The sequence below is a fragment of the Artemia sp. Qi Xiang Cuo genome, chromosome 3 (assembly GCF_049724085.1).
Source record: "Artemia sp. Qi Xiang Cuo chromosome 3, ASM4972408v1, whole genome shotgun sequence".
NCBI classification, from domain to species: domain Eukaryota; kingdom Metazoa; phylum Arthropoda; class Branchiopoda; order Anostraca; family Artemiidae; genus Artemia; species Artemia sp. Qi Xiang Cuo.
The window spans coordinates 79,483,549-79,503,311 of record NC_142796.1 but is presented as its reverse complement, the minus strand read 5'-3'; the positions used below and the strand labels follow the sequence as shown (position 1 = coordinate 79,503,311).

The following is a 19,763-nucleotide window of genomic DNA, read 5'->3' as shown; positions in this document are numbered from 1 at the left end:
GACCATCAAAAGCACTGTATATAAATATAAAGAGTATAATCATTTCTTATTTCAACCATTATACAAAGCCGGACCGAGATGCAAGTGCTCCGGAGAACATTTAAACAAGGATAAACATACGCGACATTCGATTTTTTCACGGGTAGACAAGTCAGATTTCTCGTGAACGCAAAACTTGGCTTCACCTTTGTAACATTAAATTTTAAAGAATCTAATTTTAAGTTAATTTATTCCAGTAAACATATAAAAATCGGTAGCTTGTATTGTTAGATGTTTTTGGGAATTACAAGTAGGCTTTGAAGTCTCGAGTTGGTTTCAAAGGCATTTTGAGAAAGTTTCTGGAAAAATACGCGTTCCAGGGTAATATACACTGAACCGCTGATGGTAGATTAAATGGGTGGAGCTGTTTGTACGCGCCGAGAATATAGTAGCCAAAAATCACTAAGCGTGATCTTACTGTTATATTATTTATGTACAGTGATCAAATGTGACAAGACCAATCCAAGTAACTAAGGCAAAAGGCACTGTAAAAATGTCTGAAGCAATGATAAAGGAAAATAAAGATGAAAGAGATATGTAGTTTAAATATTGGCGAAACCGACAGTTAGAACAAGTCGAAAACGAAATTGAAGAATGTAGAAATATGTAGTTAAAACATAAGTGGCAGCGAGAATCACAACGACTCAAAAACGAAAGTGAAGGATAAAGGAATATGTGGTTACAAGACATGAGACAATGAGGATCAGAACAACTCAAAATGAAAAATGAAGAACAGAGAAATGTGTGGTTAGAAGATACACGACTGCGAGAACAAAGAAGTGTGCAATAAGAAGATAATCAGCAGCGAGAATTGCAAGCAACAGCAGGAATCAGAATTTGCCAAAGATGAAAGTGAAGAACAAAGAATTGTAGGGTTAGCAGACACGCTGAAGCAAGTATCAAGAGTATCAAATGTGGCAGTGAAGAACAAAGAATAGTGCTGTTAAGGACAGCAAGAATAATAACGAATCAAAAATGGAAGCGTTGAAGAAAAAAAGGTATTGATGTACATATTGGTGAATAGTCAAGAATACACCGTTCATATTTGTTTGTATTAAGGTATAATTAGCTTACGCTGGGTGGAAAACAATTGATGGGTGACATATTATTCTTGACTCACTTAGTTTGAGCTATATATATTTGTAAATTAGGGCGTGGGGTGGGGATAAAGTATTTGGACAACGTCTAGGTAGATAACATATCTTACTTCACAATATGCAGGATAATTGTGGCTAACACATTTTGCATGCAGACCCGCTATACTTTCCTCCCCCCTAATGTGCGAAAATATAGCCCAAATTTGTTTCTTAAGTATTAATTTTCATTATAGTTGATATATTTCATTAGGATTGACCTAACTTCACTTCTCGAGTGTGTATCATTATGTACACAAGTACCGAAAAAAAATATGTTAGATGAACAGCACCATCACAATCTTCGATGCCAAGAATTTTTGGCATAAAACCCAGTAAAAACCTACAAAGATGCCGTTAACTATGCAAGTGATATCTAAGAGTCATTGGGACCCTTCAACTCTGTATGTATTCACTGTGGAGTCCTCCATTATCCCACAGGAAAAGTAGCCAACAAAGATGATATACTTGGGGGCTGATGCCTGCTTTGTCGAATTAGTTTCCTGCATAAACAATTTTCAAATAAACTTGTGTTGCCTGTTATAGGGCAGTACTTCCTCTCTAAAGAGTTCAACAAGCAAATACGAAACTTAAGCTCATGTCCTACCGTATCTTTACTCAAATTAAGCGATGATCGTACCAAAAATAGTCGTAATGTTTTCAGCTTCCAAATAGCTGGACAAATTTATCACAAATCAATTTAGCGGCAGACCCATCACAGACCCCTGAAGGTGATTTTGAACCTTATTCATATGGCCAAATGTATTTTTTAGACCCCAATGGTGATTTTAAAGAACACCTTTCACATCTTTTAAATTATTAGATCAGTCGTAGCCCAATAGATCTCTAGGGAAAAAAAATATTGTGATACAAATAAAAATTTAATATATAGAGGGGGCCTCCGCGAAAAAGTTCCAATCGGGCCCCGCACCTAGTCGATCCGGCCCTGATTCTAGCACACCTATGAAATATTTTGTTTTACTCTGAATTTCAAGCTACCTTTTCCTTTATAAAAAGGCTAAAATAATAAAATGTAAAGTAGAGCAATGTATTTGTGTGAGGAGGAGGAGTTAGGAAACCTATGGAATGTTTTGTCGTCTTTTAGCCATTGAAAAAATTGGAAATTGCAAATCTGTATATAATTTATTTCATCGTGGTGGAGGGGGTCTAAGCAGGAAACAAACCCCTCCCTCCGTCTCCCTTGACAACCACCCGTGCTCGATCCTTTCGTGCAGTGACTTCTTATGAGCTCCAAATGTGTAATTTTTTCTTACAGGCTTCTTGGGAGGGAGGAAGCCAGCTGTGCTACAGATCCTGAAAAATTAACACTTAGAATTTTGACTCCCCTCTTGAAGCTGTACACTGCCAAGATGTGTGTACCTGTTATATCAGAAGGACTAGAAGCTTTTGGTGGACAAGGTTATATAGAAACAACAGGTATCCCTGGTATACTTAGAGATGCTCAGGCAAGTACTTTTTCGTGTACCTTTGTTTCGAAACCAAATATCATATCTGGGACCTTTTGTTTTCTAAAGTATGTTGGAGTCTAGATCCTCCGTCTTTAGAATATATAGAGTGGTTGTTCTTGCGAACCGAGCAATCGCCCTAATAGTCAAAATGCTATAGAACCTGTGGTTTAAAAAATAAGTGGTTGAACCTATGGTTGATATGATTTTTGTAAATTATGCTTATAATAGCTAGTTTGTATTTTATTTTTCTTTCTCTTAAGATTAAAATAAGAAAAAAAAAATGAATAGGCCCTTTCAGTGTGTCGACAGATAACGGGGCTTTTTGTATGTTATAATAATACTCAAAGAGATGATGACAGATAATAGGAAAAAATAGCAAGAAAAAGTAATAAAAGGGATCTAGGTTCGGTGGGGTTCTCAGAAGAAAAATATTCCGTAGATATTTTGCTTGGACAAATCAGGATTTACTTCTGACCAATTCCAAATTTTTGATACAAAAATCACTATGGGCCTTAGGACTTGGTTTCTAGACCACCGGAGCCAGATACATGGCAAGGAGTTATCGAGAACTTCTCATTCTTCTGAATTGCCGATTCCCGTTCTTGTCTCATTGAATTGAGATTCCCGTTCTTTAGAGGAGTTTATAATTGCCCGATTCCCGTTCGAATCTCATTGAATTGAGATTCCCGTTCTTTAGAGGTTTATAAGAGAATAAATGAATGTTGGTGATGCTACAGTTTTGATGCTTTGAGGAAAACTATATGTAGATGTGTAGTAGAGATAGAAATCAAAATAAATTTTTTAACTTCCGTGGGTTTACTTATACACTAACTTCTGTTCTGATTTATGTGTTTTAGAAACTCGAAAAAATCAAATTGAATTCAAAGCTAATTGAAAGTAATGTCATATTTTCTAAAGAAGCATTTTCTTTTTTTTTGTCACGTTAAGATTTTCCGACAAAAAAATGTTGAAAATAATATAATGAACTGTAGTATAGAGTAAAAAGTCAAATTGGGCATCAATGCGGTAAAAAAAAATTTAGATCATTTTTTTATTTAACGTAGAATAACTATTTTCCAAATAATACTGTAAATTGCCGGTGACAAAATAACAGTTATAAACTGTAGTAAATAGCTTAACTTAAAACAAAAATTCACATTGAGCTTAAAGCCGGTCGAAAAATATTTTCATGTTGAAGTTGATTTTTTCCTTTCTAGTCGTATCTTTTTAAACAAATCTATCATATTTTTTGGTGCACTGTCAAATCACTATCTTCTCACACGAAATACTAAAATAACATAAGTGAAATGTAATGTAACGCGAAAATCTGTTTTTTTTTTAAATTAATCTAAGAAAAATACTAATATTATTTTTTGAATTACTGTCGAGTCATCATTTCTCAACAATTAGTTAAAAAAAAAACTGTTACCACAAAACAAGTTTTTCAAAGAAAAGTAATGAGCTCCATTAAATCAAAAATTAGCACAAATAAAGTAAAATAATCTTCAACCTTAAAACTACCACAAATCACCATCAATAAATGCGTAAAACCCAAAAGTAACAGAAATTAGAATAAATAACCGAGTCAAACTCAAAACGAGTAAAAATTATTAGGGCTGACAGCCCCCATGCCTTCCCAAGACCAAAACATAATTTGCACTTTACTGAAAACAAAATTTCTGCTTATTTTGGTTTTAATCGAGCTCTACTTTTCTTTGAAAAACTTGATTTGTGGAAAAATCTTTTAAAATTAATTTCTGTTCATTTTTTATTGACATAGTCTTTCGTGGAAAGAAAAATAATATTTAGTGTCTTTTTGGGTTTATTTTTATAAGAATCCATAGTTTGGCTCATAAAATTATGGAAGAAAAGAAAAATAAAAAAATAATAGTGGAAAGAAAAATAATATTTAGTATCTTTTTGGGTTTATTTTTATAAGAATCCATAGTTTGGCTTATTCAATATGAAAATATTTGTCTCAGAACTTTGACTGTGTGTGTTTGGCAAATGAATGGGCTTAGAAGGAAAGCTGCGAGCCCTACAATCTCTTTTGACTCTTAAAAATGGTACTAGAACTTTTTAATTTATTTCAACATCCACCAAAATATTGCTTGAAACCTTCACTCTAATACTCTTAGTGGTAGTAATAGTTGTTGTAGCATTAGTATCAGTAAGCGCATAGCACCTTTGGTTTTCTTCGACATGTCTTCAACACACGCTGAAAGTTTCAACTTAATACTATCAACCGTTCCTGAAGCATTTCTGATACGTCCTCTTACCAACTAGTGTAGACATAGTATGTTTTGATTTAGTTCCATACAATTTCAATATTTTCAAATTTTTTGCCTTAATACTTTTAGTTTTAGTAGCAGCAGTAGCCGTAGAATTAATAGTAATAGCCTTAGCTTTAGTGACAGTAGTAGTATTAGAAGTAGTAATAACGGTAGCAGTAGTAGTAGTATGAGTAGAAGCAGTAGCATTAGGATGCAAATATTTTCTTTTGGTTTGTTCTACATCCCCCACAACAAGTCCTGTTGGTTTCTACTTCAACAACCGAACTGTTCCTAAGATATTGCTGTTACGCCCTTTTGACAACCTGCATACGGATGGCGGGTTGTGATTAAGTTTACCTTCCCCCATCCCTAAAAAAAAATCTTGAAAATTTCACCTTCATACCCTTAGGCGTAGTTGTAATAGTTTTCACAATAGTAGTACTAGTAGTAATGTTAATAGTAATAGCGGTAGTACTAGGAGCTGCAATAGTATTAACGTATTGCCTTTACAAGTAGTTGCAATGGAAGTAATAGTTGAAGTAGTAGTAGTAGTAAATATAGCAGTGGTTGTAGTGTCAGTAGTAGCGTGCATAAAATGGCTTTTCATAAGATGATATTCCCCTTTAAGCATTCTCTGAAAGTCCCAACTTAATACCCAAATCAATTCTTGATATACGCTCTTTTGACAAAAATAGATGCACATAGTGCCTTCTAATTTAGTTCAAATTTCCTCTCAATATTCTTAATGTAGTAGTATGGTAGATAGTAGCTGTTGTGGTAGCTTGCAAATATTGCCTTTTTGATCATCTCCCTTATCATTTCCTGAAAGTTCCAAATTAATCTACCGAGTCATTCATGAGTTCTGCCCTTTTGGCAGTACGTATACACATAACGTGTTTCGATCTAGTTCAACACTCCCTTCAACATTCTCTGAAAGGTTCATCTGAATGCCCTTCATCTTTCTGAAAAGTAAAGTTCAAACATGCATACCTTTCTCAATAATATATACTATATGTAAACAAGGAACCAATTTTCTAACTTACAGCCCTTGCCCTGACATCCCCAAAGACATAATTACTAGACTTTTCAACAACGCTGAACAAATTAGCTTTCTTAAAATTTTGATCGGAGGTGTTTTGGGGAATGATAGGCTTGTGGGGGAGGGGCTGGTGGCTCTCAATTCACTTTTAACTCTTAAAAAGGGCACTAGAGCTTTCGACTTCCAATTAAATGAGCCCCATCCGATCCAAAATTTATGTGACCACTCGTTCCATAAGAACTTTATATGCCCTGGGGCATAACTTACGTAATCTTTGGACTGTTTTTGAGCAGATGGCTATCTTAAAACTTCTATCAGATGCATTTGAAGAAAATAGGCCGGTAGGGGGGGGTAGTTGCCCTCCGATCACTTCGACTCTTAAAAACGGTACTAGAACTTTTTATTTCCAACCCAATAAGCCTTCTCCGAAGTTTATACGACCACCCTTTCCATAAAAACCTTGTCTTCCCCCGGGGCGTAACTTACAACCTTTGTCATGAGGGCTGTGGTGGGTGTCATTCTCAAAGACATAATTACTGGACCTTCCAGCTATGCTGAACAAAAACTGTATAAAAGTTTTTATTAGATGTGTTTTGGGAAATAATGGGCGTGGGCGGGAGCTGGTTGCCCTCCAATTACTTTCGACTAGTAAAAAGCGTGCTAGAACTTTCAATTTCCAATCGAATGGGCCCCTTTTGAAATTTCTGCTATAACTCCTTCTATACGAAGTATAGAAGGAGAAGGAGACTCCTTCTATAACTCCTTCTATACGAAGTGTCCTCGTCTGAAAAAAACAAATAATGCATTCTGTCCACATCGCTCTTTACTTAGGCAGTGCTGTTGCACTGCCTATGATAGGAGCTCGAAACCTCTGCAATATGGTTCTCTGTTATGCTGAATCTGATGTTGTGGTTTTCATCACCCTGGGTATAACCAAGATGTTTCCAGCATCGTTCCAGCAAAAGATTCCTTGGTTCCTAAATAATTTAGACTTGAGAAGACTACTTCTTCATGCTTCTTTAAAGCGGAAGTACTATTAACAGTTATTATTCCAAGAAGTGAACCAATCCACTTTTAGGTCTACACAGGTCCAATCCATGCAAGGAGGAGGGGGTTAAAAGAATTCAAATGAGCTTTTTTCGAAAATAAGGCAAATTTTTTCAGGCTCATAGTCTGTGACGGGTAACTTTAAACTTAATGGGTTTCTATTTTTGGAATGAGGATAAAAGCCAATTCTATTAATGTATCAATTACTCTCAAATTCTTTTTTTATTTAGAATTTTAGTTATTATTAGCCCAAGTTACTCATTACTTATAATTCTTTACCACAAACTGTTTAATTATTGTGTTTAGTCAGTGGAGTTAATACTTATTAAAGGAGTTAAATAATTGACAATTTAGTCTGCTTATTGCTTTTCTTAAAGTAAAGTCGATATTTGTTTACATTTTTTTTTATTGAAAAAACGATAATTTATACTCTACAAAATCCTAAAGTGTTCACTCATATCACCAACTTCTTTTATAGAAAAATTATATATGATATCTTGGAACTTCAATATGAACATCAATTCCCTGTTCACGTCGTTTTCCTACCAATTCTGAATACTTTCCTAGATTTACTGGCCTTGTAGGTTTTCTGACCCATGGTACATCTTTGACTTTTTTTTGTTCTGACAATTATAAAGTCGCATATTCTTTTCAAAAACAATGAGTCTAGTTTCAGTGTTTTGAACTTTTCCATTAACTTTATAGCAACTTTTCTTCCATGTTTCCAAGAGTTGATGTCACTGGTATGATTTCTATTAACTGTCTATTAAGAGGAATCTCACCTGCCCTTTACATTAGAAAATAAGTTGTAGCATTTTAGTTAGGCTTCTTTTTCGTCGTCTTCATGAGCAATGATCGTAATAAGGAGCCATCAGTTTTCTTCTTAGTTGGTGTTTTTGGAGGTCCATCAGTAGTTAGACTTATTTCTTTTAAACTTGATGATAAATTCAGAGTATCAATCAAATCATTTTCTTGGCAATGGTCTCGATTAATAATTTCATTTGATGGCATATAGTAGGGTAATTTGTTTGTAGACTCACTAAAAGTACTTTCAAGAACTGATTCCAGACTAGACAATTTTTTCGCCGGTTTAGGCAAGGTTTCAATATTATTTAATGGAAAAGGACCTCAACTCCTCAAGAACCTCAAGAACCTCAACTCCATTTCTCTTAACCTCATGACTTCTGACAAATTTAGAGTTATCTATATAAGTATTAACCTCTGAAATTTCAGGAAATTTTGACATGGTGAACTTATAATCACTAGCCTCACATATATTACCAAGAAGTGTCTCTGCGTTTTCATCATAATTATTATGTATCATGAGTGGATGCTTAGATAAATCTGTTTCTGGTAGGGCTGAAGGGAGTGCACTATTACTCTGTGTATCTGGAATTGGAATAGAATGTTGATTATTGGAGACATTATAGTCTTTCGTGATATCAATGGCACTAATAGATTTAACAGATAAACTTCTTGAAAGATCAATAAGTGTTTCAGAGAATGAGTTTGTATTCTCAGTGATTAAAATCACTCTGTTGATCTTGAGTCTCATTGACGTCTTTCGAATCACTAATATTGATTTTATCTCGACTAGTGTTGTCATTTTTCACGATTTCATCTCTATTTCTATATAGACCCATATCGATGTCAACCCTTGGTTTTTTTTTACCAACTTCTTTGCATCTTCAGTAGCCTTCCTCTTCTTAGACACTTGATTTTTGTCTTTAGTTGATTTCCGCTTCTGCGATCCTTTTTTCTTCTTTGCATTTTTACTATCACCCTTCTTGGATTCATCCTTGACTTATTGTCCTTTTCCTTTTGTCTTGTTTTCTTTGGACCCACCGTCATCCTCATTTTCTTCTTCAGAGCTATCTAGAAGTTGATTATGGACTTCTATATCAAATTTAACCTTCTTAAGTAGATTTCTGATTAACTCCGGATTTTTCTTATCCTCCGTTTTGAATTTGTACAACAGCTCCTTTCGGGTATAGTATGGAAAAATTTGAGTCATCTTGCCGAAGTTGGAACCAATTAAAGTTAATGCGGTGTAAAATATTGCTTTTTCTTTTTGGGAGAAGACTGTGCGACGCTTCTTGGCTTTTGGCTTTCCAAACCGACTGAAACTTTTACTTCTTGAATCCACAGCTTTTTGTGACTCCAAAGCCTGTCTTTCTGCAGCAGCTTCTTCTGTTTCTATTTCCAAACTGTGCATATAAATTTGAAAGTTCCCCTCTTCATCGAAAGTAATAACTGGACCTTTTTCTATCGGTACTGATGGCTCATAACTGACATCATTTTTGCATTCAACTGTCGCAGTTTCCGTGGTTTCTTCTTGTGTTAGATTCGTTTCTACTTCTTTTTCTTTCACTGTCTCCTCATTTCTTTTATTAATCTTTGGTTTTAATTTTCTAAAGAATTCTTTCGAGTAGAAACAAAGCTCAGAAATGCTCAGCTCAGAAGGATCTATTTGTTGTTCTCCCTTCTTTACCAATTTTTGTACAAATGCGTCTCTGACGTTGTAGAAAAGCTCAAGTTCAGCATTCTTTTTAACTTTAATATCTTTTTTCGAGCAGGGTTTCGGTTCTTGCCGACACTTCCAGCCTCTATGGTATCATAGATGCTGAATTTGGTTTCTAAGATATCAATTTTATTTATAGCTATTGCTGCTTCGGAGGCCAACTCATCTGTATTCTTATTTATAGATTAATTAAAAATCTGTTTCCACAAAATAAGTTTTTCAAAGAAAAGTAAAGAACTCCATTAAACAAAAAATGAGCAAAAATAAAATCAAATAAATCTACCAAGCGTAAAATTACCACAAATCAGCATCGATAAATAAATGAAACCCAAAACGAACAGAAATTACAATAATTAACCGAGTCAAACTCAAAACGAGCAGAATTCAACATAAGTTGGGCGCAAAACCCCTATGCCTTCCCAAGGCCAGAACAAATTTGCATTTTATTGAAAAAATATATATGTTTTTACTTTTATAACTTTAATAAATCAAATAATATTAACATCTTGATTACTAAATATCAGTGTATGTATATTAAACTGATAATGCACATTCAATTGTATTTTTCATTTCAATTGAACAATTCAATTGTTCTTTTAAAAATTTATTTTGTGGAACTTATTTGTTTTTAAATTAATTTCTGTTCGTTTTATATTGGCATAGTCTTTTCAGGGAAAAAGAAAAAAACATTTCAAATATTTTCGTTTTTTAAGACTTTATAGTTTGGCCTGCTATTTGTATGCTGGGGAAACAATTTTCAGAAATCCTTAACAACATACACCCTTTTAAAAATTTGGACATAAATAGTACTGCTTAATTTAGTTTCATACTTCCTTTAGTTGACCTGAAATGGAAAACTTGATACCATTCGCAAAAAAATCGGTTTACTTTCTTTGATAGTTAGGATACACTTACGCTATTTTGATTTGGTTAAATTTAATGAGCAGAAATGGGAGGGTTAGCGTGCCAGGGTGGGATTGGAAGGGGATTAGTTGCTCTCAAATCACTTTTGACTATTAAAAAGGGCATCAGCCCTTTCTATTTTCAATCGAATGAGCCCTTTTCGAAGTTCCCACGACAACTCCTTCGATACGAAGTGCCCTGGTCTAAACAACAAAAATAATAAATTATATCCATTTCAATCTTTACTATAAAAATGTCAAGCCTTCCAATCACTTTCGACTATTAAAAAGGGCACTAGCCCCTTGAACTTCCAATCGAATGAGCTTTTTTGGAAGTTTCTACGACAACTCCTACTTTAAAAAACTTATATGCCCTTAGGGCATAACTTAAAACCCTTGCCCTGATGGTTGTGGGGGAGTGTCCTCCTCAAAAACATATTTTCTATCTGGAAATCAACTATGCTGAACAAAATGGCTATCTCAAACTTTTGATTGGATGTGTTTGGGGGAAGGATGGGCGTGGGGGGGGCAATCACTTTCGACTATTAAAAAGGATACTAGCCCTTCGAATTTCCAATCGAATGAGCCTGTTTTGAAGTTTCTACGACAACGTCTTCTATAAAAACCTTTCATGCCCCCTGGGCATGACTTAAAACCCTTGCCCCGAGGGTTATGGGGAAGTTTCCTCCTCAAAAATATATTTTCCCTCTGGAAATCAACTATGCTGAGCGAAATAGCTGTCTCAAAGTTTTGATTGGATGTGTTGGGAGGAGTGATAGGCGCGGGGAGACTAGTTGTCCTCCAATCACTTTCGAGTATTAAAAAGGGCACTAGAACTCTCGGTTTCCAATCGAATGAGCCCCTTTTGAAGTTTTTACGACGACCCCTTCTATAAAAACCTTACATGCCCCAGGGCATAACTTAAAACCCTAGCCCTGAGGGTTTTGGGGGAGTGTCCTCCTCAAAAACATATTTTCTATTTGGAAATCAACTGCGCTGAACAAAATGGCTATCTCAAAATTATGATTGGATGTGTTTGGGGCAATGATGGCCGGGGGGGCTAGTTGCCCTTCAATCACTTTCGATAATTAAAAAGGGCACTAGCCCTTTGAATTTCTAATCAAATGAGCCTTTTATGAATTTTCTACGACAACGCCGTCTATAAAAACCTTATATGCCCCCAGGGCATAATTTAAAATCCTTGCCCTGAGGGTTTTGGAGGGGGTGTCCTCCTCAAAAACACACTTTCTATCTGGAAATTAACTACGCTGAACTAAATGGCTATCTAAAAATTTTGATTGGATGTGTTTGAGGCAATGATGGCCGGGGGGGGGGGCTAGTTGCCCTCCAATTACTTTTGACTATTATAAAGGGCACTAGCCCTTTGAATTTCCAATCGAATGAGCTTTTTTTGAAGTTTCTACGACAACGCCTTCTATAAAAACCTTATATGCCCCCAGGGCATAATTTAAAACCCTTGCTTTGAGCGTTTTGGGGGGTTGTCCTCCTCAAAAAAATATTTGCTATCTGAAAATGAACTACGCTGAACAAAATGGCTATCTCAAAGTTTTGATTGGATGTGTTTGGGGAATGAAGGGCGTGTGGGGTGGGGCTAGTTGCCCTCTAATCACTTTCGACTATTAAAAAGGGTACTAACCCTTCGAATTTCCAGGCGAATGAGCCTGTTTTGAAGTTTCTACGGCAACGCCTTCAATAAAAAACTTATATTCCCCCAGGGCATAACTTAAAACCCTTGCCCTGAGGGATGTGAGGGAGTGTCCTCCTCAGAAACATTTTTTCTATCTGGAAATCAACTACTCTGAACAAAATGTCTATCTCAAAATTTTTATTGGATGTGTTGGGGGGATGGATGGGCGTGGGGCGGGGCTAGTTGCCCTTCAATCACTTTCGACTATTGAAAGGGGCACTAGAAATCTCAATTTCCAATCAAATGAGCCCCTTTTGAAGTTTCTACGACGATCTCTTCCATATAAAATGTCCTGCTCTAAAGGAAAAAAAATAATAAATAAAACACTGTGCAAGCTATGTTCTTATATGCCCTCATTGAATAAATTAAAAATCTTGCCCTAAGGTCTTTAGTGGATTGTCCTCCTCAAAACAATATTTTCTATCTGGAAATCAACTACGCTGAACAAAATGGCTATCTCAAAATTTTAATTGGATATGTTTGGGGGACTGCTGGGCGTGGGGGGGGCTAGTTGCCCTTCAGTCGCTTTTGAGTATTAAAAAGGGCACTAGCAACTCGAATTTCGAGTTGAATGAACGCTTTTTAAAGTTTCTACGACAACTCCTTCGATACGAAGTGCCCGGCTTAAGAAAAAAAACACAAATTGTGCCCACATCGTTATTTACTTAGGCAGCGCTATTGCGCTGCCTATGAAATATTTTCTGTGCTTTCATCCATGTCAGAAAGGTTGAAACTACCCCTTTCCAATTACTCAAGGCTTTTTTTTACTTTTCTGTTCACATTGACATCTTTATTGTCCCCATGTGGTTTGGGTTGTCCATTACTAGCTATATTTTCCGAAGCATTTGGACATGTAATAACTGTGGGTTGGATTTCTGTAGGTAGGGTAGAATCCCTATTTTCTAGTACTTTTGTCTCGTTGTCTTTTGAAATGTCTTCTTTTGTAGTTGTAACTGTTGCACTCTTTCCTGATATTCTATTATCTGGAATAGATCCTGCCTTTTTAACTGGAGGTCAAGTTTTGGATTTATAGTCAATCTTTTGGGCATTTTGCTGGCATGAATAAACAACTTAAAAAAATAATAGCTTATCTTCCTGGTATTTGTCACAAACTATCCTGTCTCAGGATTTGACGTGTGATCTACAGCATATGTGACGTCATTTTTCTGTTTAGAGCCACCTTCATCATATATATGACGGCATTTCCTATTTATAGCTTTCTATTTATTGCACAGATGACGCCATCCATATTTAGAGCCACTTTTGTCTTCTGTGTTACGAGCAGGATAAGCATCAGTCAAGGGTATGACCTCATATAAGCTTTTAGCCATCAATAGTATTGAAATGAAGAAAACGTCTCCATATGTATTAATTTGGTCAACTGGTTGCTTATTCATTAGTTCAGTGGTAGAGTTGACTGCAGATTAAGAGGCCAGCAGTTCAAACCCATTTTTTCCCCTGATTTTTTTTTAATCCCACATGGTCTAGTGGTTAGGATTTCCATATGGTCTTTCAAACTCGCTTCGCTTGATCTGAATTTTGTCCTAATATTAATGAGTCATGGTTTCCTCAGGAACAGATGGATACGTATAATCGTTTTTGAGGAGACGAGGGCTGGTCAAACTTAAAAAAATAAAAACATTTGGCCAACAATTTTGACATCCCTTTCCGTTACTTAATTTTGTTTTTCCAAATAAATAGCCAAATCATAGGAACAATATAGGGAAATAAGAAACCAGCATTAACCATAATAAAAGAAAATGAGGGGAGGAGCTTTTCTTGGTATGGTTGCCTGCCCAAATATCTGGCTTGTGTCTTCACAACTTCAGAATCTCAAAACTTAGGAGGAAATATAGAAGACCTTTCCAAGGAAAACCTAATCTGTTGAAAAATGGAATTTAAGTATTTCCTTATCACCTCTTCCCACCCTACTCGGAGACGACCTACTTTTCGTTTAGCCTCAGATGATTAGCTGAAAAGAAAAACCTTTGGCAATCAGTTATCCTTCGTCTGCAAAACGTGCCTACCTATGGTGAACCTATATCTCACTACAGCCCAAAAAGTGGGATTGAATCACATTTTTCGTGTAGTTTATTGTTTGATGTACGGTCAGTCAAATAGGTACCCAAAGGTATCTGTAGGGAATTCCTCTGAAAAACGTCAAAAAAAAAATACATACGTCTTTCGAAGCACGCACATTTCAGAACCAAACTTCACCATTGTCATTAGCTTCTAATATTCTAGTCTTGGGTAGTACACTTACCTTCAAATTCTTCCAAAATTTTCAACTTTATAGAAATATCTATCTTTACTAATAATTAAATAAAAAAAAAAACAAGTTTTTTTTTAACTGAAACTAAGGAGCGACATTAAAACTTAAAGCGAACAGAAATTATTCCGTATATAAAAGGGGCTGCCCCCTCCTCAACCCCTCGCTCTTTACGCTAATCTGTTTTATTGTTTTAAAATTTTAATTTTCAAGCCTATATTGGCAACATTTTATTTGGGACACTTAAATCATCCGCATATCCTAAGTCTAGGAGAATTTTTCACCTTGATTGAAAATTCCAAATGCAACACCAAACCAGCTACTAGCCTCATTTATTACCTCAATCGCAGCGATATTCTTATCTTGAATATACTTGTCTTGTTTGGCAACCTGACATCCCCAGGATGAATCAGATAAAATATAATCCATCCAAAAAAGAGTCTTACGAATAATTTTTAAAGAAGGTAATGTTCCATACTCTCTGTTAAAAAAAAAAGAAGCTAGGTTGGCAACGCTTGACTACAGGAAAGTTACGTTGTCTCTCCGTTTTCTTTTTTTTTTTTAAATAATAAAAAACCCTTGCACGAAAACAAAAATCCCCGAAAGACACTAAGGTCTACTGCTCAGTAGGGGCTCCACCGGACCACTCAGCGCTTCCGTCGATGGTGGATAGGGAAACGCCCTACAAATACGTAGGGTACCTTCATGGGAGGCGCGGACCTAGAGGATCCTGTTCCTGGGGGTCTATAATAGAAACTGGGGCACCCCTACCTGGGGGCCGTGAATAGAGACGAAGCAGGGAGAAAGCGCCTGGATGGTACATTCAGCAGAGTCTATCGGTGTATGGACAGGTCCCATGAGTTACATACCTTCTCCCAGCAATGAGTGAAGTTGGATGGTGACACAAAACACCATCGTGGGAGAATTCTCTATATGAGAACAAGTGTGGTAGGGCGTAAGATCCAGATCTATGGACAACAGCCTCTACAAAGGGCTGCTTCGACCCTGCCGGGGTATCCACAAGACTGGAGACCTTTTGGTCAACTCTGTTCCCTCTTGAGGAGTGGTACCCCTCATGGAAATTATAGTGTAGTAAACGGAACAGTATTCGCACGGGATCCTGATTAATGGATGATAAATGGAAGATAGATGAAAAAATTTTAGGAAAATAATTTTGGAAGTTGTTGATGGTGTCTTAGGGAAGAAAGTTTGGAACGCAGGTAGGAATAGTAGTGAAAATGATTTATGTTTAATAGTTCAGTTCAGTTCAGTTCATTTTATTTAACATCAAAATACATTTAACAAATATGCCAATACCCACCCCAAGAAAGATACCAAAAAGCACTTGCGACTGGGCGGATACATACAACTCATTTACTAATTAATTATTAACTATAAAAAAAAAAAAAACAATTCATAAAAAAAAAAAAGTAATAATAAAAAAAATAAAAAAACAAAAAACACTAAAAAACAAAAAAAAAATCAATCTCTCACCAATTCATTTAATAATAATAATAATAAAGATAAATAATAATAATAATAATAATAATAATAATAAAAAAATAATAATAAAAAAAAAAAAAAAAATAAATAAATAAAAAATAAAAAAAAAAACTATGAACCTTGACCTAACAAATATTTTTTCAATTTATTTTTAAATAACCCCAGGTGCTCAGCCGCCCGAATGCTCTCCGGAATATAGTTCCACACATTAAGTCCTAAAAATCTAGTATAGAAGCCGGCCCTGGTTCCACTTCTATTCGGAACAATGAAATCACTAGCATGACGAGTTTCATAATGGTGCAGAGACCTATTGTCATTAAAATAATCAGTAAAAACCTCTGGACTAACATCATTCCAGCATTGATAAGCAAAAATTCCTATTTGGTAATCTCGTAGCTGTCCTACATTCAACACTTGCAACTTGTTGAAGCAAGCTGAAGTGTTATTTACACCTTCAACATACCCACCAATAAGACGCATCGCTCTATTTTGAAGAGTCTGAACACATTTAAAATTCACATAAAAATTACTTGCCCATAACATACAGCCATACGAAGTATATGGGTGGATCAAAGCATGGTATAAAAGCAATAAAACTCTCTGAGGTAAGAAATTTTTAAAACGACGAATCGCTCCAAGGCCACGTGCAACCTTTGTGGCAACAACATCACTGTGGCGTTTCCACGAAAAATTACGATCAATGTAAAAACCTAAGAACCGGATTTCTTGAACTTGAACTACAGGCATATTATTAAACAGAATTCTACCATCAATATCACTGGGCTTGCCTACTCTAGAATATACAATAAAATTAGTCTTAGTAACATTAACTGATAACAAACTCAAACTAGTAAAAACATGGAAATTTCTCAGAACACAATTCACTTTCAACACAAGACTATCCAAACAACGACTAGAAAACGTAACTGCAGTGTCATCAGCGAATGACGTTAAGCAACAGTCTGGAAGATAAAACCTCATGCTATCCACATAAACCAGATACAGAAGTGGACCAAGGACCGATCCCTGTGGCACACCACACGAAACTTGATAAGGGGAAGAAAAAGCATCATCAATCATCACTTTAATAGACCTCCCACACAAATAACTTTCAAACCACTTCAAACTCACTACTTTAACACCTCAGCTTTCTAATCTTTGCTATAAAATTTCAAAATCTACTATATCAAATGCTTTTCTAAAATCAAAAAATACTTTTTGAGGGATTTCACCTTTTACTAAACAATTATTTACAAAATCTACAAGATAAATGGCAGCATGACTAGTGGAATAACCTTTTCGAAACCCGAATTGGGTATCACTGAGTAGGCTATGTTTCGTGAGATGGTCATATAGACGGCGATGAATCACTTTTTCCAAAATTTTTGACAATAAAGGCAGTATCGATATTGGTCTCCAATTACCGGCATCTGACCTGGCACCCCCTTTGTAAAGCAGGATAACTTTAGCTTGCTTCAACGCTTCTGGAAAGGTCCCCGTTTCCATAGATAAATTAATAATATGGAGAATACATGGTAGTATATACATTAACACAGCTTTAAAAGTTTTCAGATTCACGCCATCTATCCCAGCAGAATTCGATTTTATATTTTTCACTATTTTAATCACTTCATCATTTGTACACTTTTCAAACTGGAACTCAACAGTATCTCCACGAGAGTCCACGAATTCCTCGCTAATAAAATTTCCCCTGTCCCACCTTACACTTTCTTGAACAGACGAGCCAACCTGAGAATAAAACTGGCCAAAATAATTCGCGACCACATTTTTATCCCTCGCATAACTTCCGATTATATCAATGAAAGGCGACTCACTACTTTTCTGACTTCACATAAACCCATTAATAACTTGCCATCTGGCTTTGGTATCTCCCTTACTATCAGAAAACATTTTTTCAAAATACTTCTTCTTTGCTTGCCTTCTCATACTGTTCACCTTATTTCTCACTCGCTTGAACTCCGTAAAATCTGCGTCATCCTGACTGTTAAGATATTGCTCATATAACAAGTTTCTTTTTTTTTTATCATGTCTATTAATGCCTCCGTAATCCACGACTTGCGGGGATCGTCCCTCTTTTGTTTTGTCAATCGCAAGGGGCATGTTTTCTCATAAATCGGTTGGAATATATACATGAACTGATTGTGCGCTAGAGAAGAATCACCAGAAATCCCCAGGACCGAGTCCCACTTGATACAGCTCCCCACCTCTGCAAAGCTATTCAGATTTCTCTTTTTCAGCTCACGTGTCAGTATTTTTTTAGCTGGGATACTTCTCTTTATCAGACAAATCACATGAGCACTTACCGGCAGATGATCTGAGCCTGGATATACTATCGTGTCTGAATAGCTTTGACTCAAATAGCTAGGTCCCACGACAACATTATCAATTAAGGTCGCAGAGTGAGTAGAGATTCGGGTAGGTACACAAGTTAAAGGGTAAAGGTCACTTGAAATCATATAATTAAAAAAAATACAAATTATCACCTGAAAAATCTAAAATATTATAGTTAAAATCACCCATAAAAAAAAAATTCATGCTTTTAGACGAAACAAACCTCATCAACTCATCAAAACCTGCTACAAATTCATCCAGGCGAGCACTGGGCGGCTTATACACCACACTAATTAAAACTTTCCTTTTTTCAATTTCTAATTCCAACCAAAAACTTTCAATCTTAACTTCTATCCATACACCCAAATCCTCCCTCACCATATACTTCATATTTTGTTTAATCAAAAATACCAGGCCTCCTCGGTTCATAGTTGATCGGTTCCTTACCTCAAAACCATATCCTGGAAAATAAAAAGCCGAGAGAGATTGGTCAGAACTCAAAAAAGTTTCACAAACACCCATTATATCAAATTTTGAAGAAAATATCTCAATCATCTGCAGAACATCTAAATATCCCGTCGTAAGGTGGCAATTCCACGTGCAAAGACACAGCGACATGTCTCCACTAACTTGCGACGGCAATATATAAGAACTCTCACGAAGAGGCTTTGAATTAATAATAGGCAAATCATCACTTCCAATTTGAGCCTCTAAATGATTTTCAATACGGAGCGGATTACGCATAAATCTATTCAATGAAGAAAAATAATTCAACATAATTAAGGAAATAAAATAATTTCTCTTTTCTAAAAAAAAAAAAAAAAAAAAAAGAAGAAAGAGAAAAAAAAGAAAGAAAAAACAAATAAAAAACAAATAAAACAAACAAAAAACACAAATAATCAAATTTTACTAAAACACTAAAGAGTGTCAACAAGTGAGAAGATTCGTGTTGGGTGGCTATCACCCTGCTCACGTTTGTAAACACGGCCACGATCAGACCACACGTTTTTTACACCATATCTGTTTCTCGCACCTTCAAAAATCGCTTTTTTCATTTTCGTAAGATATTCAGTGACGAATACACATGATTTCGCCAGCTTTGATTTCGCTCTGAAAATATTATACGCCGTATGTTTAGTTGCAAATATAACGAGAACTGGCGCAAAAGTCGTAGGTGTCTGGATATTCCGGGCAGCGTTCGGAAGTCTAAAACGGTTTACGGACAACAACTGTTCTTTCTGGACATTTACACCCATTCTCTTTACTATATCAAGAACAGTAGTACCCAGGTAGTTTCTGGGTCCTGCTTCACACCGACAAAAAATAAATAATCAATCAAACGCTTCTGTTCGTAATTGTCTATCTTTTACTCAAAATTAGCCACCCTAAGCTCTAATGACTGAATCGGGCTATACAGGGATGAAAACAGTTTTTCTATTTTCTCAAACTTTGCGTTGTATTCTAGCGTGATCGAATCATATATTTCCGAAACAATCAGTTCAGGGTTC

At 35.8% G+C, this 19,763-nt stretch overlaps 1 protein-coding gene and 1 pseudogene across 1 annotated transcript in view; one reads left to right on the top strand and one right to left on the bottom strand.

The window, feature by feature from the left end:
- Window positions 1–19,763, top strand: part of LOC148954585 (acyl-CoA dehydrogenase family member 11-like) — a 112,440-nt gene that overhangs the window by 82,816 nt on the left and 9,861 nt on the right. Inside the window, exon 8 of the mRNA XM_089086615.1 lies at window positions 2,449–2,638. Coding sequence (XP_088942741.1) covers window positions 2,449–2,638 — 190 coding nt within the window. The remainder of the gene's footprint in view (window positions 1–2,448; window positions 2,639–19,763) is intronic.
- On the bottom strand, window positions 7,790–18,380 carry LOC148954586 (uncharacterized; annotated as a pseudogene).